This window comes from Bactrocera tryoni, chromosome 4 (assembly GCF_016617805.1).
Source record: "Bactrocera tryoni isolate S06 chromosome 4, CSIRO_BtryS06_freeze2, whole genome shotgun sequence".
In the NCBI taxonomy this organism is placed as follows: domain Eukaryota; kingdom Metazoa; phylum Arthropoda; class Insecta; order Diptera; family Tephritidae; genus Bactrocera; species Bactrocera tryoni.
The window spans coordinates 37,632,974-37,655,306 of NC_052502.1; the positions used below are offsets into that span (position 1 = coordinate 37,632,974).

The 22,333-nt window shown below is 37.3% G+C and overlaps 1 protein-coding gene across 1 annotated transcript in view; it reads left to right on the plus strand.

The window, feature by feature from the left end:
* The window catches only part of LOC120773785 (protein-tyrosine sulfotransferase), a 100,817-nt gene extending 78,867 nt beyond the window's left edge, over positions 1 to 21,950 (plus strand). The window contains exon 7 of the mRNA XM_040102875.1: positions 21,774 to 21,950. Coding sequence (XP_039958809.1) covers positions 21,774 to 21,779 — 6 coding nt within the window. The 3' untranslated portion in view covers positions 21,780 to 21,950. The remainder of the gene's footprint in view (positions 1 to 21,773) is intronic.
* The last annotated feature ends 383 nt before the right edge of the window (positions 21,951 to 22,333 follow it).

Here is a 22,333-nt window from a genome sequence, read left to right on the forward strand (position 1 = left end):
TGATGATAGCGGAATAAAACTTTACACAAATACGGTATTTGAAAAATATGTAAATGACTGATAATGAAAGCTCGATTATCACTTTATCATGCGAGAGTATAAAATGTTCGGTGACACCCGAACTTAGCCCTTCCTTACTTGTTTTTTATATAAATAATACAATTCAAATAAATATATTAATCAATTTGAAGAGATTTGTCCTTTTCCAAAATTCTAAATAATTCTTATGCGTGGAAAATATTTGCAACAATGTCGTTTCTATGAAATACTCACACGAGCATATTTATATATGTACATATGTATGTATTTATGTCTACATCACCAAATATGTATGTGTACGACAGCCTTGTACTTTGCTTGCCGCTTCGACATTTTAAGCCATTTTTCGCAAATGTGAAATGACAAACCCGCCTCCACCATAAAGCTGGTACTTACCAACTCTGTATAATAACAACATTTTGCACTGGGCACACGTAGCTGCCAAATACGAGTGGGAATGTGTGTGTGCACTTCCACACTTTAGTCGAGTAATTCCAGTTACCAGCGAATGCACTTGCCACCATAAACTGTTAAACGTTTGTAGGCATGTGCGCGTGTGATTGTAGCTGTGTTTGGGTTTGTGTGTGTCTCTAAAACGCCTATTTTATGCCATAGCAACTGCCGTTCTAAGCTGCTTTGCTGTTTGTCCATTCATAAATTGCTCCAGAATATCGACAGACATTTGTGGAAATGCAAGGCTTTTAATGCACGCACATTCAAGTGCGGCGGCTTTGTGCATAAGTAGGTCTATGCGGCAGTATAATATGTGTGTGCGTGTGTGTGTGACTCTCGCTTTAGCTCCAATTCGCTTGAGTCCGCCTAAGTGTATGCGCATGCAGAAACGCTCGATTGTATGCCAAGCGCATTGGCTACAACTCATTGTGCGGAGGGGCGTATGAGTAATGCTTAAGTGACACAGAGTAAAATGTTTGCATGAGTACTTTATATGCCGACAATACATACATATATGATGTACATATTGTACATAGCTGCAGTGTCGATGCATGTGGTTTGAGTATATGTTTTAATTCAAGATAGTGATCGTGTAAAGAGTGGTTGTGAATCAAGGAGAGTTGAGGAGTGTATGTTAACAGTTGGTTTTGTTATTGATTAAGGACTGAAGCAATTTTGAGCACAACAAATATATTTTATGGGTTTAAAACGTATCTATTTAGAATTTATATTAATTAAATTATATATAATAATAAAATATCTAACTTTGAGAATTTATTCAGAGAGTAAAGACAAATATATGTTTACAGTTGAACTTCCATGACTATTGAATTGGCAATAGAAGTCAAATTTCATCGAAATTTTCGTCCATAACTCGGAGCTTCTGTGTGACTTATCATGATTGGATTTTGGGAAGTTCAACTATTATATAATTGCTTGGATTGCGATCCACTGGTTGACGGTTTGCAGCTTTAGGTATTTCTCTTTTTAGGTATAGATTCTTATCAGAAAAATAATAATTTTTTGTGCTTTATTACGAAGAAGAGGATGTTTGTGAGACTTTAAAGCTTGTATTCCGAAGAATTGCCCAAGTATTAAGTTGCGAATTGATGCTCTTTTTTTATATATGTATATTTTTTATATACAATTTTGCAGCTAAGCTTTTAATGTTACCAGATTATTTCTGAAAGAACAGAATGAAATGTTAGAACTTATCAGATGAGCGAATCTTAAAATGTTTCCATATGGGATTGACTTATAATGCTTAGATGAGCTGGAATGGCCCCATGTGCTCAGATTGAAGATATTACAGGGAACAAGCTCGAGTTATCTGACTATCTTAACTTTTAATTTTATTTGCAAAAGTCACCGTCTTCTCCCGTCCAAATTGTTCGAGTCTCTATCTCTAGCCTAACTTTTTGTGCTCGAATAAAAATAAAAACAAAGGAAAAAACGTGAACTTCGGTTACAGGTTAACCCATAAAAGGTTATAAAAACATCGTCATCTTCATTCAGATCGATTAGTTTCTATGACAGCTACAGTGACTCTCGAAATTGATCAGGTTTCAGATGAAAAAAATATATATGTATGTATCCGCTATAGTTGCTGATTATTCTGGCAGCCATGGAAAAAGAGAATATGCTTATCTCCAATGGAGTTAGAACCAAAAACCACCAATTATTGCTTTTTGTTTGTTGGTTTGTGAGTAAAATTCGTATAAAAATTGCAGTTTTATCCGTAAATAAAACGAAATTCAATAGGCCGTAAATCAATTCAGTTCAGGAACGGGACGTTGTTAGGACCATAAGAAGTGGTGATTTCGAAAAGTGGAAATGGTCGTAGCGCGGAAAATAATAATAATTTAAAGGTTTCTGGAGAGACGATTCGTAGAAAATTTCCAAATGCTAATCTAAAAGACCGTACAAAAGTCAAAAAGATCTCTATGCAGCGAGAAACCCACGATGTTACAGCTAAATTTTTCGAAAAAATTCAAGACCTAGAATGTAAAGTTTCGAGGAAATGTCCTGTGGTCGGGTTAGACTAAAATCGTTTGAGATTGGACGAGCTTGAATAGACCTGCAGAAGCAAAAGTACGAAATTATAGGCACACCACGTTAACCCTACGCCGAAGTTTTGGGGAGGCTCCATTATGGTGTGGGGATGCGTGACGACCACTGGTGTTAGTAGGTTGGATAGGATTGGATTATGCGCAGTCGTTTGCTTGGCACTGTAGGAGACTTAGGTAAAAATGGAACGGACACTGTCCTCTAACAAGGCAATGATCCGAAACACACAGCAAGGGCAACTCATCGCGGGAATTTTTAAAGTTTGAAAAGCCAACTTGGCTGAAAACATTTAGGACTTCTTTATTGTGACGTTTTGATGCCATGATCAATTTTGTGAGTCACTGTATATTAGGGTGCTTCAAAAACATTTTTAAATTTTTTCAACTCTTACCCCCTCAAATGCTAGTGATTGACAAACAAAAATCCTCCTTCAAGCCAGGCGCTGTAGCTTAACTCTAAAGGGTCGCTATTGTTTTTTTAGATTCCCATACATTTAACATAGGAATTTTCGTTTTTTCATTCAAACTAAAATTTCACCAACTAATTTCCGTTTCTCACATATTCAGAAAGTTCACTTTTCAAACTTTTTGCAGTTTTGTATTCAGGTGGCTCGTTCCATCAGGTTTTATTTTCTTTTCCGTTCTTCTGTCCAGATCATTGTATAGAAAATGCATGTATTTCCCAATGTTGAGCACGTTTTCGGGTGTTAACCGTACACCATTCTTGACAATCTCGTCCGCTATTTAATTATTTTCGATGCTTTTACGGTCTGGCACCCAGTATAATTGAAGTTGCTGTATCTGGCAATTGCTGCCCTGCTTCCCAAGACACTTCTGACCGATATGCGATACGAGGTTACTGCCTTGATTGCTGCTTGGCCGTCTACGTAGATGTTGACACTGGAATTGCCTGCAAGTGCATTAGAGGCCAGCTCCGCGGCTTTTGCAATAGCAAAGACCTCAGTTTTAAATATACTGCAGTGGTCGGGCAACATAAAAGGCTGCCTTATTCCTAACTCTGGACAGTATGTATATCACCGCACCTATTCCGTTTTCCATTTTCGAGCCATCCGATTGATAACTTAAAAACTAGGGGTATATTTCGTGTATACACAGACAGACCGACAGAAGGATGGAAATCGATTCATTTCGTCACGCTGCTACTGTTGTTATTGTTGTTGTTGTAGCAGCAGAATTGTGTCGAGTTGATAGTTCTTGGCCGGATAAAAATCCAGGTCCGTTCCGGTTACGTAGACCCGACTGTCGTGGGAACGGCTCGTCACACTGATCTACACGACGTCCTGTTGTGGGTGTTACAAACTTGGTGGCAAACTTAATATACATACTCTGTTTAGGGTATAAATACCTCAAAGTATTTCTGTTTCAAACTTCTTCTAACGGTAATTTACCTTCATGAATACACATATATGTATGTACACACGTGTGAAGCATAAATGACGCATTGTTGTCGATACGTGTTAAATATAACGAGAGTTCGACACCATTTGTCTTCTAAAGACTTCTGTAGCAACTTAGTGCTGGTTGCATGGCAACTAAAACTGCGAGATCCCCAGACTTATACATTACACATATTGTATATATATACACACACGAGTTTGCAAATAAGACTACTCCTCCCTACTTTCCTAGTTGATATTTATATCTCCCCTATTGGCTCATGCACGCACACACACACGCGCACCCGTAAGGAAGGTGTAAGCAATTAAAGCCAGTAAGTGGCTTCTTTGCATCTCACAGTTACCGTTGTCTTTTCACAATATGTTTTCTTCCCTCAGCAACTACATTTCCGTTGCATTGTATGGTTTCATTGCTACGCTTAGCAAAGCGGGAGAGAGGGGGGATATACGGAAAATGAACTGAGGAAACCCAGAACGCATTGTTCGCAGAGTTTACACGCGCACATAAATTCTCATAACGGGTTGTACAGCAACAGGATGCCATAAACACTATCTGCGCGTACATCTAAGCACCCAGACGAGCATATGTGTGTACATATGTGTTATAGCTGTATGCAAGATGATAGCGGTGTTCATTTAAGCGACCTGTGGAATGTTACACTACGGCAACGTACACCTATTATGCGCTCTAACAACCTGCTGCACAACACCGATGCCAACGTAATAAATGCAAAAGCATGCATGTGAGTGTGTGTGTGTGCAACTTAATACTGCCACTTTTCTATCCGCCTTTGTGCCAGTTTTTCTCCTTTTCACGCGCAGTATCAGCAGGGCTTTGTTGAGGCCGCTAAGGATGAGTAACTCTATGTACTGGTTTGCTATTTGTTTTTATTTTTGTACACTACATGAACTAGAGAGTTTGTTAGAAATTCAAATATCTAATGTACCAACCGATACTCATAAATTTTTACGATTTGTTATTGGGCGAGTATCGAGATTTCCTAGTAAAGAATATGTTTGGGAAGGCGTAAAGCCCACCAAGGAATATAAATGGGATGAAGAGGGAAATTTCATAAAGAAAGTAAAGGGTAAAAGTTGATGAAAATGAGCTAGGCTTTAGCTTATGTCTGCTTCTGTAAAACTGTAAAATTGGGCGGCTTATGATTGATTTAAAAAATTACTCATACGTACCGTACAACCCTAAGCCAAATTAGTTTTCTTGAAATCAAATGCCTTGTATGGGAATAATAAAAGCAATGCGTATTTTGGGTGGCTATAGGTTACGTTCGGTTAAAATTAGGTTCCGGTAAAAATCCGATTGGTATTTTAACGGTATTTTCTGCTAAGCAATGTATATTAGAAAGCGAATTGCCAAGCAAGAAATATAAATAGGGTGAAGGATGAATGAAAATGAATGAAAAAGTTGAAAGCCAAAAGTTAGGATAGATTAGCAAGGATTTAGGATTTGTCAACGCCTGTATAAAATGCCCCCTAATAAATGATACAAAAGTAACCTTGCCACTTCGTATGTTCTCAGAAGCTATCTAACCTTTAAGTATATTTTACTAACTCCGAACGTTATGCTTAAGCTCGTATGTTAATCGCGTGTGAGTTGTTTAAAAAATTACTCATGCGCACCGTACAACTCTGTGCTAAATGTTTCGTATACGGATATTTGAGATATTTGTTTATAGAAGGAATGGGTATTTTGGGCGGAACTGACTGAAGGGTGCCTGCAAAAATTGTAAAATTATTATTTTGCAGATTTTCGAGAGATTCATTGGAACTAAGAACTATGTGAAACTTTAGGTTCTCGATTTTCTAAATATATGTATTTCATCTTTAAGTGTATAGTCAGATGTTGTCTATTTTCAAGCAAAATCATTTATTATTTATTATTTGGAGTATCCCTTAAAGTCATCTGAATAGACGGAAATCAATACAATTACAAGAAAAATAAGTTGGTTTAAGAGTGATTTTAGCCCTTCTAAGCTCAATAGAACTCAGAGGCCATTATAAGAGAGGAAAACAAAACTTTTGTGTGCATCGATCATCCACCTACTCTAGTGGATAATGCGCAACTTTAGACGTAGCACAGTGCGCATCGAATACGCTATTGCTGCTGTAGAGTAGATTATCAAATAAGACCCGAATGAGTACATTCGCCATCGCGCTGAACAATGGGAGCTGTGCCCATCCACTTTATGGCATATTTTACAGAAGGATCTTTGTAAGCTCACAAGGCAAGAATTGCAGCCGAACGATCATCCAGTGCGTCGCACGTTCAGTGAATAGGCTCAATAAGTGATGGCTACCGATCCTGATTTTCACAAGAAAATTTTGTTCAGTGATGAAGCTCACATTTTGTTAAAATATCTAATTTGTTGTGATGATAACCCGCAAGCCATAGTTGAGACGTTATTAGATCCTCAAAAAGTCATTGTTAGGTGCTCTCTATAGGCGAAGGGAATCACTGTTGCATATTGTTTAAAATATGTTTTTTTTTTAAGTCCTGTTTACTTTGGAATGCGCTGTGTAAAGCCGGCCGTAATGTTACAGTCAAGGGTGAAAGCTATGTTATAATTAAAGACGTTTTGCACTTAAATTAGTGAATGTCGATGTGGACGACCTTTAGGGCCAACAAGACGGCGCTACGTCTCATACAGCCAACGAAACACTCAATGTATTAAAGTAAACTTTTGGTAAACGCATAATGTGTTGGGTTGTTATATGGCCTCACAGTTTATTTTAACATTGCTAAACAATTTTTTATGGGGTTATGTGTTGTCGCTCGTCTACGCAGACAATAAACTAAATTTTCGGACATAAAATTGATTTTTATTCTTGAAAACCATATATCTGAAAAACCATTTTTTACGTACTGGATAGTCACATATTTTTTTTTATCCTGAAAGGGTTATAAATATTAAGTTTGCCACGAAGTTAGTAAAACTCAAAAGTATACATATACATATAATGATCAATGTGACGAGCAGAGCCAATTCAACCCTGCTGCCCGTCTTTATATAAGCCAATTAGTCACCCAGTTTGTGAGGTATCGACATAAAGATTTTCACATGTTCTTCTCTCCCAAAGAAAATCAAGTCCTTGTGTGAAAAACTTTATTAATTAGCGAAATATCTTCAAGAAATTTGGTATGGATTATTGTCGAAGGCAAAGGTATAATGTTCGAACATACTGCGTAGATCCGAACACTTCAGCATATAGCTGCCATGCAAACGGACTTATCAAAAGCAAGGTTTAGATATTTTTATAGCCTTCTCTGCTATAAAAAATGCACCTATGAGGGTATTATTGCCTCGATGCAGACGCAGCTAACATTTTCTATTGTTTTAGATTGCATTTAAAATATCTTTTTACCAAAAGTCACTATTCGAAATAAGCAGGTTTTAAGAAATCTTTAGTCTAGGCCAATGCATGCCGGTTTGGGTAATAATTAAGTCATTTTAAGAGTTAAATTAAGTTAAAGACCTTTGTGACAAAAATATTTTCTGTCAAAGCAGCAACAACTTCCTGTCGAATACAACACCAAAAAGTATGTGGTTCCCCATTATATTGGTATAATGCTTACCATACCAATTCTAGTTGATTATGCCAGTTTATTTAGACCAGTTGTTTGTTCGATTCGTCACCCTACAAAGTTTTGCCTATGAAAAAAGCAATTATTTGCTTAATACTTTGAATTATTTAAAACCGAAAGCTCGACTTCAATAAAAAATACATTTCTAAACGCTTTTCCAACTCGCTTTTTAGTATTATTCAAATTATTCATTAGCACTGAAATATTGAAAATTCTCAAAAGTTTGCTGCAGTCCAATAAATAGCGGTAATAAACGTAAATTTTGTGCAACGAGTTCACCGAGTTCAACAGCTGTTGCACTTCAAACTGACATATTGTCGCCACTGCAAGCCAAATCTACCAACTCCAACTCCCATTAGTATGTATAGCCGTATTGTAGTTAGTGCGCGTATGTATATTTATTCGTATGTAGGTGCCTAGTTGCAGTTACAACTGATGAGTGCAATAAAATGCTATCGCTGCCGAGCAATTCAGCAATTCCGCGTCGAATACGCCTCCTCCAGCAATTATGCACTCACACCTCCACAAGCGGCACACCATACACACACACCAACACCCGCGCACACACCTACACCCGCGCACACACACAAACAAAGCGAACAAAGGATATGGCAGCTAAAATTAGCAATCGATGGCTAACATCATTGCCCATGGCGCTGTAGCGTTAACCGCATTTAGCAGACTATTTCAAAGTTTCGGCGCTTGGCGCCCATAAATTCGCGCTACCCCTAGCCGAGCCCAGCTTATCCGCATAAAAGCGCGCTCGCACGCTGCCAACCTCATTCTGTCCGCGTGCACCACAAGTCCGCGCCATTGATGATCGTGCGAATGCCTGTAATTTACCAAATGAGTTTTCATTAATTGTAGAGTTAGCTATGTGTGTGTGTGTGTGAGTATGTATGTGCTAATATGCGCATACCAACACACAGACACACACATACAAACAAAATTTGTTTGGGTTGCAACTTTGCCGCTGCTGGCGACTACAAAGTTTCCAGTTTTATTGCTGAATTTTCGGAAATAGCCGATGCCATACTCATACAGACACGCACACACACACACTGCCAAACTCGTGAGCATACAGCAAATATATGCACGCACACAGTTGGTATTCGCAAAAACCCTTCCACTAAGAGTAGTTAGTAGTTTTTGAGTAAATTTTTGCTTGACTTATTTCCGTTAGCTCCGAAGGTGCTTCGTAGTTTTCTCATTTCCCGCAATATGAATAACCAAAGTACTGGCCGGCTGAGGCAAGGGCGCCGGCGCTGCCGGATTGTGTGCGTGACCAAAAGCGCAATGTTTTGCCCGGCAAAAGTTTTCGAATCGGTCGGTAGATAATCTTAAAAGCCTCTAGCAACTACTTTGTTGTTTTTTTTTTTTTGCTTGTATTTACACCCTTTTAATAAATAAATAATTGAGCCACATTTTCGCTGTAACTAAGGCATAAGCTGAGTTGCGCATTCGTTGTAATCTACTAGAGAGAGAGAGAGAATGAGAGAGTTAGATAGGCGGAGATTTCACTTGTTTTACGGCTTATCGGTGCTTGTGTATTATAACTTTTGGCGATAAAGTAATTAATAGTTGCTTGTTGCACTCCAAAGTAGTTGCGTTCACTATTCACAGAAACACGTTTTTCTACTTGGTAATAAAGGAGTGGCAATATGGAGCTTGTATGTACACCCAACTCTTTTTTTACACGGTTTCTTTCTACACGGATTTGAAGTTACACGGTTGAAAACAAAAATTTTTTTGGAAAAAATTTTAAATCTACTACGATTTCAAAATCACTATGTAAATATTTTATGTAAATATTTTTTCATTATTTCTATTCTAATTTTTCTGTTCTTAGTTCTGTATTAACAGATTTATTTCCTTTTTTGCTTGCTCTACCAATTTTTCACCTGTATGAATTATGTATTTTAAGTTTTAATGCTCAATAAAATGCCATATGAACATACAATTTGTATGCATATCTGAAATTTTATAGTTTCCAACATTTTTTACACGGTTTTTCAAAGTAAATATAGTTATTTATTTCATCTTACACGGTTTTCAGATAACATGGAATGCATCCCCCATTTTACTATAGGAAACGCCTCTTTTTATACTCTCGCAACAAAGTTGCTAAGGAGAGTATTATAGTTTTGTTCACATAACGGTTGTTTGTAAGTCCTAAAACTAAAAGAGTCAGATATAGGGTTATATATACCAAAAGTGATCAGGGTGACGAGTAGAGTTGAAATCCGGATGTCTGTCTGCCCGTCCGTCCGTCTGTCTGTCCGTCCGCCCGTACAAGCTGTAACTTGAGTAAAAATTGAGATATCATGATGAAACTTGGTACACGTATTTCTTGGCTCCATAAAAAGGTTAAGCTCGAAGATGGGCAAAATTGGCCAACTGCCACGCCCACAAAATGACGAAAACCGAAAACCTATAAAGTGTCATAACTAAGCCATAAATAAAGATATTAAAGTGAAATTTGGCACAAAGGATCGCATTAGGGAGGGGCATATTTGGACGTAATTTTTTTGGAAAAGTGGGCGTGGCCCTGCCCCCTACTAAGTTTTTTGTACATATCTCGGAAACTACTATAGCTATGTCAACCAAACTCCCACAGGGTCGTTTTCTTCAGGCATTTCCATATACAGTTCAAAAATGAAAGAAATCGGATAATAACCACGCCCACCTCCCATACAAAGGTTATGTTGAAAATCACTAAAAGTGCGTTTTTTTTACGGAAGAAATGGCAAAATTTTTTAAAAATTGAAAATGGGCGTGGCGTTGCCCACTTATGGACCAAAAACCATATCTCAGGAACTACTTGACCGATTTCAATGAAATTCGGTATATAATATTTTCTTAACACCATGATGACATGTACGAAATATGGGTGAAATCGGTTCACAACCACACCTTCTTCCAATATAACGCTATTTTGAATTCCAACTGATGCCTTCTGTGTATAGTATATATATTTGGAACCAATGATGACAGCGGAATAAAATTTCACACAAATACGGTATTTGAAAAATATGTAAATGACGGATAATGTAATCTCGATTATCACTTTATCATGCGAGAGTATAAAATGTTCGATGACACCCGAACTTAGCCCTTCCTTACTTGCTTTTACACGTTTTTTTTTACACGGATTTCTAAGGAACGTATCTATCGTGTAAAAAAAAGAGTTGGGTGTACTCATAAAACATTAGGGAATCCGTTGTTACCCTAGTTTATTGTTTTTTGCGGACGGCCGGATGAAGTTTCAGTTTTTACCTTAAAATAATTATCCGACGTAAAAATGTTCTTTATTTTGAATTTAAATTGCGTCTAAATCATATTTCTTTTTCCATGTAACTATTACTTGTTTTTTTATAATATTCAGAATCTGTCTTATAAAAGTCGCAATAACTAAACTAACCAAACTAAGTAGCTGACAAAAACAATTTGTTGAAGTGCAATGTTACATATTTTACGTAAAAGAAGCTGCTATCAAATGAAGCGAAAAGGGAGATCTAATGGAAGATAAGTACCTTTATAGTATCCTACATTGTTGACTGTTGTCCAGTAGTTGGATCGAAAGAACATTTTCATGGTTCTCCAATCAAGAGAAACAACGACTACTAAATTCTTCTATATATTTTTTGAATTGGTAATGTTAAGTCTCGATGGATTATGTCATTTCTAACATAAAAATGTGTATCCACTATAGTGGGAAGAACTTAATTTTAAAAGAATTGAATAACTTTAAGACTCAAGTTAGCTGAGTTGCTCTAGATTTGTATTACATACGACCAGATCAGTCTAAGCATTGCCTTAAATATAAGTGGCTTATTCTTTACAATAATACCGCCTTATGACCTGATGAGTCAGTACAGCTGAGCAAACCTTAAACAGAGCTGTGTTTTTGCAAGCCCCAGATATTTGGCGCTTGTGGCTTTCGGTATACTCTATGGACTTTCTAGTATTAACGCAAATGTTCCATTTGGTGAGCCACGAATCTACAACGTTTGGAATTGCCATTCGACGCCAGAAACACTGTGTCATCCGCATAATTTGCGGAATTGTGCAATTGTGAAGTCAGAGTTAATCACTGGGGGGTCAGTTGTGTAGAGAATATAGAGCACAGGCGCAAGAACGCTGTCTTGAGGTATACCAGCGCGTATAGGTCCCAGGTTCGAGCAAAATCAGATTTTTCTTTAAGGGGGTATTCTGGTCTAGAAGCATGAATTTCAGGTAATTTTTCTTTTTTTTCGTAAAAAAAGGCAATTAATATTTTTACTATCCATTTTTATATTAGTTATTTGTTAATTTAAGAAGAGTACAGAAAAAAATTAAAAACTAAAAAAAGTAAAAAAATTTCAAAAAATATGAGCTGACGAAGTGGGGGGGGTCTCTAAAAATTTCCACGTGACCATACCCATGATTTCAACTCTCCTAGTTATCTGAAACCAAAAAAAAAAAGATTATTAATCTAGAATAATGTCGCAATGGCCGGAACTATGGAAAAGTGGGAAATTTTTTTTTTTACAAAATGGCGACTGACTGAAAAAAAAGAAGTTTTTTTGGATCACTTTTTCTGACTATTTCGATTTTTTTTAAATAATAAAATAAAAAATTGGGAATGGGGCTAGTTCCAACCATAGACAAGCCTATAAAGAAGACTCTATAAAAATTTCAAGTAAATCGGTCCAGTAGAACCTGAGAAATCGTGGTATCGTTCCGAAAAAGTCAGTTTAGAGAAAAACGCGTTGAAAGTTTCGCGTAATGTCTTTTGTTCGATTAGTAGTTCCGGCCGAACCAGTTTGGATGCCGGGCCAGAAAAATGCCTATATCTCTGAAACTCATTTGAATTTTAAAAAATCCCCTTGTACACATATTCTTGAATAGTTAAACTTTGAAAATATAAAAAAAAAATTGATTTTTTTTAATTTCTAGACCAGAATACCCCCTTAACTTTTATTATAGACCTATGTGCCAAACCTTGTCAAAAGCTTGATGGACATCAAGGAAAACTACTGAACTGAATATCAGTTATAAAGTGTCCTATTCTGGGATTTTGGTTAACTGTGCCATAAAGCTTTCAGTTTTTTCTTCACCAGCAAAAACAAAAGTCTGCGCAAAAATATCCTTTCAAATGTTTTCAAAATTATCATCAGTAAACTAATCGGTTCATCATGAGGAATATAACATGAATAATAACTTGAAAACATTATTCTAATAATCTTTTATAAGGAACCGTTTTCTCGGTTTCGGCGATAATCCTAACATTGCTGCGAATTTTCCTTTCAGTTAATATTCGCTTGAGATCCGCAAACGGGGAAAAAGTCGTTGGAGACCAAATCCGGAGAATACCATGAATATAGACGTAGTTTTAAACTCAGTTCATTTAAAATTGGAATACTTCTATTTGGTGATTAAAGCCGAACTTCTTTCTTTAGCGTATAGCGTCTTTCACGTGGTAACATCAAGGTAGCGGTATATTGCTTCCAAGTGCAGCCTCCTTCAGCGAGGTGCACATTTACTCCGATAACCGGGCGACTTTGAACTCGCTGACTGTGCGCCCTAAACTAATCAAGCTGTGCCGGACCTCATTGCCAACAGCTTCAAGCTTGTACCATACTAGATTTGTATGGCTGCCCGATCACTGCGGCATCGCCGGAAACTGCAAAGCCGATGGGCTTGCTAAAGAGGTCACCCTTACCATAATTTTATTCGATTAGAAGTGAGCCGACTTTCCGATATCCCTTTGCGTCCTAGCGGAGGATATATGGACCTGCTTGTGAGCTTGAGCTAATCAACAACTCAAGCTTGTGTGACTGCGATTTTTTTTTTGGACTAAGAGGACCTTCTTCGAACCGTAAGTGGTCCTCCATACTACTTGCACTTAGCAAAGTAAATCTCGCCGCTTTTTTAGTTGTTCTGACTGTACACCACAAAAAAATACACACGCGGTGCGATTAAATACTTTCTCTGACACTTTTTGACAAAGCTGTGTAGACGAAGGTGAGGTGAAATTATCTTGTCACTTTCTCCTCTTTCTGGCTTTTGCCAGACTGAGATTGAAGTATTCCAGTGCAATAACTGCCTTAATAAATTTATGGTAAGCATAAAACCTTTCGTCGATCTATGAGCTATGCATTTTGAGGAATTTTGGATAACTCAAATTACAAATATATCCAAGTCCAAGTCAGACCCATCGATTTTGAATCAACCCTACGACCTAAACTAACCTATCATTCGAAAGACTTCAATGCTAAAAATGCTCTCGGTACAAACTTCGAGGCTGCCTGTTAGTCATCTTTATCATAAAAAAAAACTGTTTATGAAATATTTAAATTAATTTTTGTGGCCATAAAATATGGAATTTATATAATTTGACACTTCTTTGGATCGTTTGTATGTCATAGTTCGCTGTTTCGCCAGTAGATTATACGACTGTAAAAAAATGTTCAACTGAAGTAAAATAAATGACAACTTGTCTAAACACAGAAACGCTAGTAAAATGCAGGAAGTACAGCACTGAAATAAAGATCTAGAAAAATTAAATCCATTACACTTCCAACTTATAGCTTTAGTAATCTGTATGTCGTTGTATAAGCTTTATAAGGTTAGGCTACATGGCGCCAGAAAAACAAAATGTCTAATAGAAAAAAATTCTCAGACAATTTAGGCATCGCTTGACTCAATGTTGTTTAAGTACGCGTCAAAGATGGACATTAGTAAACAGAACATAAGACAATTTTTATATTTTTTTCAATGGAACTTGAATATTGCTCAATAAACGGTTTGGAATCATTTAAATAATTTCGAGGTTCGGGTGCCAAACTTGGTAACTCAAAATACCTCCTCTAGCTAATAGTGTGGCCTTGAACTCAAGTAAATAATACCTGTTCTTGTATTGTCTTGTCTATGGAGAATGATTTTGCTAGTGAATAAATCACCGCAACATCTAGGAGCTACCCAGTTCAAAGGACTGACGAAGTATAAAACTTAGATATCAAGTTGCTCTTTAAGTTCGCAAAAAACGTTGACCTCTTACATGACGAATTGACGAATACTTCAGCTCTAATTATACAACACCTCCATCTGGGATTTCTAAGGACCAGCAGGTCTATGTATGTCCTGACAGCCGACCAGTATAACCTTCACCGCTAGAGCAGCTTGTGAAAATCGAACAAAACGGTGCATATTTTACCGAAATCGGATCATTATAACTAGGCTAAATAAATTGTTTAAAATGGCTTTTTACTAGATCTTACATATAAAGTCTACGTATCTCAATCTGAAATCTCTGTGATGAAAGGATGTTCTCTACAGTTAAGATTCTTCACTTTTATAAACAAACTTTTAACAGTTTAATTTTCGATTTTTTCTGCTGAAAAGGAAAACTGAGGCCTTAGAAAATTATTCGAAACTCTTTAAGGGGGTACTCTCATGTGAACGCATACATTTTACCACTTTCTAGGAAAATTTTTTTATGCGACAACAAAATTCAATCATTTAAATTTTTTAATATATTTTTATTTGTATTTCAAAATGTACAAAAAAAAATATTTTTTTTTTTCGTTTTTAACATTTTTAATATACATTTTTTTTTTTAAATCAAAGTAATCCCCAACAAAAAAAATAGTTCACTGGTCATGGTGATAGCAGCTGTTCATGTTGTCTGAAATAAAAAAATCTAATGGATTATTATTCAGTAGTTCTGCGGCTATCGTCCCTACCAAATATAATAAATTTCATTAAAAAAAAGAAAATGTCGAACTTCAAAAAAAAGTCACGAAAATCTTGTTTTTTCGTTAAAAATCGTTAAAAAAATATTAAAATATTTTCGAAAATAAACAATTCTGGTAGGGACGATAACTATAAATGAGTAGAAGAACATGTGTAAATTTTAGAGCAATCGGTTGAATACTTTTTTTTTAGGACCATGACAGTTTCAGAAAATGATGATTCGAGAAAAATGCGTTTAAAGTTTCAAGTGTCATGACGCCTGGTAGACAGTCGCTTACGACACGTCGGCGACTATGAGCTGTAACTTATCAAATACTATGAATTTCGGTCTGAATTTTTCACAGCATGTTTTCAATAGGTTTTACTGTCAAAATATAAAAAACAAAAAATCGATTTTTTGAAGTGATTACATGAGAATACCCCCTTAAGGTAAATTGTTCATAAATGCCAGACTTTACTCTTAAATATAGAGTTTCTATAAAAATATGTCTTCCAAACGGCGTTTCACATTTTGGTACAACAGAAAGAGAACCAAATCGTTAATTGTTTATGTAACTAATTGAATTTGTACTAATAGTGTTAGGCAAGTCCTAGTTATGTGGCTAAATATCGGCTAGTCGCAAGAGCTAATGCACTGGTGTGTTTAATCAGACAGCCTCACTCGAAATTAGTTCCACTTCAGAATACATTTAGGATGGTTTAATGCTTTTTCTCTTTAATAGTTAGCATATATATTACATAAGCTTAGTCCAGATTTTTTGTACAAATATCATACTTGAATTAACGCTAATCATAGCGCTCGTGCAGCTGCCGAGTCTGCACACATCTGTTGTTGTCAAGCAACAATGGCGGAAATTGCCTAATTAAATGAATTACGAGCGCAATGCATTGCATGGCCGAATGCGCGCGACTCATCGACCATATTCATTATATTGGGCAAAAGCTGGGAAAGGAAAAAATCCAAAAACAAAAAAAAAAACACTCGTTGCATAGTGAAATGTGTAGAATATTTTTCGCCATGGCAGAGTGGCCATTAGCAAAAATGCTTGGAAATATGGGCAAAAATGCAAAACTTTTTTTTCTATATTCACCGCTCAGTGTTTCGTGTCTTATGCAGCTTTTAGGCGCACCATACACACTAAGTAAGTGGTGCAAAAAAATTACGTGTGCTAAAATTTTTTATGAATATTAAATAATAACGGTTTTATAAGGCTACGCTTGTGGCCTTAAATACAAAATATCCAACTGCGTGGCATTTTTGGTGGTTAGTGGGCAAGTGTGTGTGTGTATGTGGGTGTGTGGATGTGAGAGCTACACATGTGCGCCGTATTTGCGCAGCAACAACAAAAAAATTAAAAAGGCCATTAATGCTGTATTTGGCACCGACAACAAAAGCACTGCACGCACGCATACATACAAACATATACTTGCTGCTGTTGTTGATGTTGTTGTTGTAGTTGTTGTTGTAAGTGCTCATACATAGTGTGGGCGAAATGATAGCGCCAATGGCGGCACCAGCTGTCATGGCTACTGTCTCTGCCGCATTTGTTTCTGTCACAGCTGCCACTTGATTACACACACGCCTGTCATTTGTATGTATGTATGGTTGTGTCTGTGTGTTTAATGCAAAACGTGTTTCATTTCATTGTTTTTATCCGCTGAAAAGCATTTGTGTGCACACTCACACACACACATGCGCACACGAGCGTTTGCACGCATTGCCGCGCGTAGTGGCAATCAGATGCTGCCATGCAGGATAACAAGCATCACACCAAACGAAATACCATTTTCATGGATTAAATGCGGCAAACTCCAATCAACGCTGCGTGCGTGGGCGGCATGTGTCGGCCAGGATCTGGAGCCGACGGTGTGGTAACGCTTGTGGTAATGGCAATAGCCGCGTTCAAGCACAGTATTGGACTTAATGCGTCTCAATTGCGTTGCGCACAAGTGTTGCCATATTACGTTTAATTGCACAGCAGTGTTTACTGATCACACGATACAATATGGTGTGTGTGCAAATTTAATGAATTTTCTTTATATTATTTTTGGTATACTGAATCCAATGCGGAGAACTCTGCTGATACATCAATTGGATTTTCTTTGAAATATTGTTAATAAATTTCGTAAAGAACCTCGTAATCCGCACTGGGTTCGTATTCACAATTTTCTTCTAGCTTTTCACTCGGTAAGACAATCACACGCTCTGTAACAGTAAATAAATCATGCGTATTCCTAGTGCTACTTATCATTTTTGCAATATTTATACATCTTTAAACAAATTACAACATCTGATCAAATTTGAACCGGACTGGTACTTTTAAACTGCACAATATGAATCGAAACACATTTTTTCCTTACATGGGTGTATACTCCGAGGATCTAGATATCACTCTACCTTTCCATCAACCAAACTCAGCTAGTACCTTCTAAGCGGAAGTACAAGGCATAGAGAAGGTCCTACTGAACAACTACGAGAGAGTACAGTAAGCGACAATTTCCACAGACAGCCAGGCGGCACTACTAGCTTCGTCGTCGCCAAAGATAAATACCAGCGTAGTATACAAATGTTGGTAGCAAGGTTTTAAGTTCACTGGCAGGTCAGCTCCACTTGTGCTTAATTTGAGTTGCCGGTCACCGGAATATTTTCGGCATCAAAAACCCAGACGAGCTGGCCAATTCAGAAGCCTCTCTAGACGAATGCGAATCTAGCCTCTCTAGATATCATACCGTGCCAGCTAGGAATGATCAAGAGAGAGTTCAATAGACAAAGTGATTAAATAGCTCAGAATAGATGAAAATCTATAACCAAATGCAGGATAGTGAAACAAAAATGGCCAACATATGACGCTGACCGAAACTAAGGACTTATTGCTTAGTTCCAGAAAATGTATACACCGACTAACATGCTTCAAAAGTGCGAATGATTTAGAACAATACTTGCCATAGCTACAAACTCTAATGGAGTAAAAACGGCTCTACACTGCCCTGTGAGAGCCAAGCTCTATCACAAAGAAGATATCAGACTCTTGTAATTCATAATAGTACCAAAACTTGAATGGCTATCTACAAAAAGCATAACGGAGATAAGCAGTTTCATTGAGTGCATCAAACAGTATGAGCATAACGATGAAACGTGATACTACGACTTAAAGGTCTTACGATAGTGTTTCAAAATGGCGCATCTAACAAAAATTGAGATTCGAGGGTCTGCACTTCTACTTAGCTTCCACCTACTTTATCAGGATCACAAGTATTTGCGTGACACAAAGCATTCAGTAAAGGTCAGGAAGTCATCTAGAACTTTCCTCATGTGAGTCGCTCATTCACCTCTGTTAATATTAGGTCTACAACTTTGCTTCCGCCGTTTTCCAATAGATGTCTATAGGGTCAAGCACTGGTCGATTAGAACGTCTTATATCGATCTTGGACATTCGTGTCAAAGTTAACCCAACAAAATATTTGTAGAGATGTGTTTGCGTCCCAAACTTATTGTCAACTGAAAATGTCACTTTTTGAACCGAATTCTCGACATTTGCGGGAAATTTTGCTTTTCTTTTTTAATTCCAAGAAAAGTGCGGCTGAGGCTCATCGAATGCTTTCGGATACGTACGGTGAGGCTGTCCTAAGTGAAAGAACATGTCGCGAATGGTTTCAACGTTTTAAGAATGGTGATTATGAAGTCGAAGACCGGCATGGTGTTGGAAGGGAGAAAATTTTCGAAGGTGCTGAATTGGAAGCATTACTCGACCAACATGCGTTTGAAACCCAAGAGGAATTAGACGAATCGTTGCAAGTGACACAGCAAGCCGTATCAAAACGCCTCAAAGCCAAGGGGATGATTCAGAAACAAGGAAACTGGGTTCCTTACGACTTGAAACCAAGAGATGTCGAACGGCGCTGCTTTGCATGTGAACAGCTGCTTCAAAGGCACAACCGAAAGCGATTTTTACATCGCATTGTAACTGTAACGAAAAATGCCTGGACATGCCTCCATGTCGACGGCAAAACCAAACATTCACAGCGCCAAGGTCATGCTCTGCATTTGGTGGGACCAGCTGGGGGTGATATATTTTGAGCTGCTAAAGCCAAGTAAAACCATCACAGGAGATCGATACCGAACGCAATTGATGCGTTTGAGCCGAGCACTAAAAGAAAAATGGCCACAGTACGAGGAAGGACACGATAAAGTCATTCTCCAGCTTGACGATGCTCGGCCTCACGTCGCAAAGGTGGTCAAAAAATATTTGGAGACGCTGAAACGGGAGATCTTACCCCACCCGCCGTATTCTCCAGACGTTGCGCCATCTGACTACCACTTGTTCCGATCGATGGCACACGGTCTAGCTAACGAGCACTTTATTCCTTATGAAGTAGACAAAAATTGGATTGATACTTGAATCGACTCGAAAGATGAGGAGTTCTTTCGTCACGGAATACGCATGCTGCCAGAAAAATGGTCAAAAATAGTGGCTAGCGACGGCCAATATTTTGAATAACATTTTTGTAACCGTTTTTATACAATAAAGCCTTAAATTTACAAAAAAAAAAAAAACGGCGGAAAGTTGTAGACCTAATAACGATAAAATCAAAGTGGTTAAAGAAACTGTGCTTGAAAAACGCTTTATAGAAAGATAGAGTTATCAAAGGATCTCAACAACTCTTATGGATCGACTCAATACATTTTGGTTAATGTTTTGGTATGATTCATCAAACACATAATTATGGGCGACGAGACGTGGCTTATGAATATGACGTCGAAACTGGCCAACCATCTGCCGAATGGCGCCTCCAAAAATTAGCCGAAGTTGAAAAACAAAAATTCGATAAAGACACTGAAGGACAACCTAGCCCAAGCTTGGTGTATAACAAGAGTATGTTAAATTAAATTACGCGTAAGCATGCTTCTTTGGAACAAGAGCCAGTTTTAAAGGCGATAATAAAGATTTATTTTCAAATGCGTGAAAATTTAGTTTTTGTAACCAATCGGGCTCGAATTTGATCCGAGAGTATTTAGAAAATCCTTGTGTTGTGAATCTATTTCTAAATTAAAAAGTTGCTAAGCAAAACTGTTTGATGTAGTTTTGTAGGCGGAATGATTAACCGAATTCATCCAATTGCTGCAACGATTTACCTAACTCGAAGCATGGATGCAAAGTTTCATATCAATTTGTGATCGCTCCCGTTAGATTCCGTTGTTACTTGGTCCATTGTTGTTTATACTTTTATCAACAGAAAACATCCTTCATGTGATTAGGAGGAATGCTGTCGAGTGGACATAGTTTGAGTGGATATAAATCCAGTCCGTTCAGTTACATAGACCCGACAGTCGTGGGAGTGGAGTCACTTGGTCTTTCTAAACAGGTTGTCTAATGTTACTAGAGACAACCTGGTGTTGTTCGAGAAGCAGCGAACATATTATTCAATTTTACTTTTATATACTAATATTGTTGAAGGTCATTAGTGGAGCAAACTTTCATTCGTCCATATCCGGCAATCCACTACTGTATGATGGTTAAAACGGTGGCTTTATTACATTTTCACCGTTTTATTGCTACTTGGAATTGCCATACTTATAGCGAGGAAATGAAATTTGGTTTCGCGCTTTAAAAGCTCCTGTTGATTATGTCGTCGTCGGTAACTGACAGACAGTGTGATATTGCATTTTGATAAGGTTTTATTCTGCCTTTCGTTTTAATTCCTCAGATTTGGGATTATATTCCAATCCAATCCTCCTCCATAGGTCCAAGAGACCTATAAACTATATATAGTATATGTTTATGATCAGCGGGACAAGCTGAGTCGAATTGGCCTTGTCTGCTTGTCCATCTGTATATACGCGAAGGTTTTGAGATATCGTCCCGAAAATTTTCGTATGGTCTTTTCTCACAAAGACGTTGATTTTGGACCACTATAGCATATTGCTATCTGTGCAATCGGATGGAAATTCTGGTATTAAAATCTTTTTTATTTGACAAGGTATCTTTACAAAGTTTTGTATAGATAATTATCTAGGACATCGCTACTATATCTGAAAAATTTGTTCAGATCGGATGATTATAGCTTACAGCTTCCATGCAAACTGAACGTTTAAACTCAAGCATTTGTATAAAAAAACTAATTTATTTCATATTCACAAAATTCGGCCTAAATTATTGTCCGAAGATCTCTACAATCTCCGTATAAATTGTTCAGATTGGGCCACTATATAGTCTACTACCATACAAACTGACCGTTCAAATTCAAATTTTTCTTGTTTTTATTTAAGTATAATTTTCGATCAGTGAGACCAACTTCTATCCTGGTCTAGTGTGTACGTTGAAGAATATGGATTTTATTTTGCTGAACGAAAGTATTCAGCGTTTGATAGCAACCTTACTTTATTTTTGTTTTATATACAATTGATTAGGACTAGCATTTAAAAACCATTGCTTCATTATAATTTTCTTCCACTTTAAGGATTAGTTCAAATGAGGAATCGAAGCTAAGTATAAGCTTAACCTCCAATTTCGAAAACCAACGAAGAAAAGTGAATGAATAACAAAACAAAAATAAGCTCAATCAACTAAAACGAAAAAAAAATGGCAAACATACTGATATTCTGGAAACCTGTAACTGACTACATTCAACGGAGATTCAGGGGTAAGTCAAGTCATATTATTCCATAACACTTATATTCCATATCAAATGAGCGCTGTTATCCTGTTCTAGATAACTCTTAAAAGTTCACGTGAGCTTAAACTTAACTGCATATACCTCAACGTTTTGATATGTTTATTTGACTCTAATCTCGCTTATGAAATTGTCAGATCGGCTACAAGCAATCGATAGTCCCATTCAAATGTCGGCGCTTCAAATTGCGTTGTTGGCATTCAGTTCAATTGTTCAAAGCTGCAAACGTTAGCGCTCGGCACTTCTGTTCGTCCTGTACGAATACATACACATGCATGCATGTGGACTTATGCACACATTCACATTCGCCTAATCAGCCAGACCTTATTAGGCGGCCAAGTGGAAAA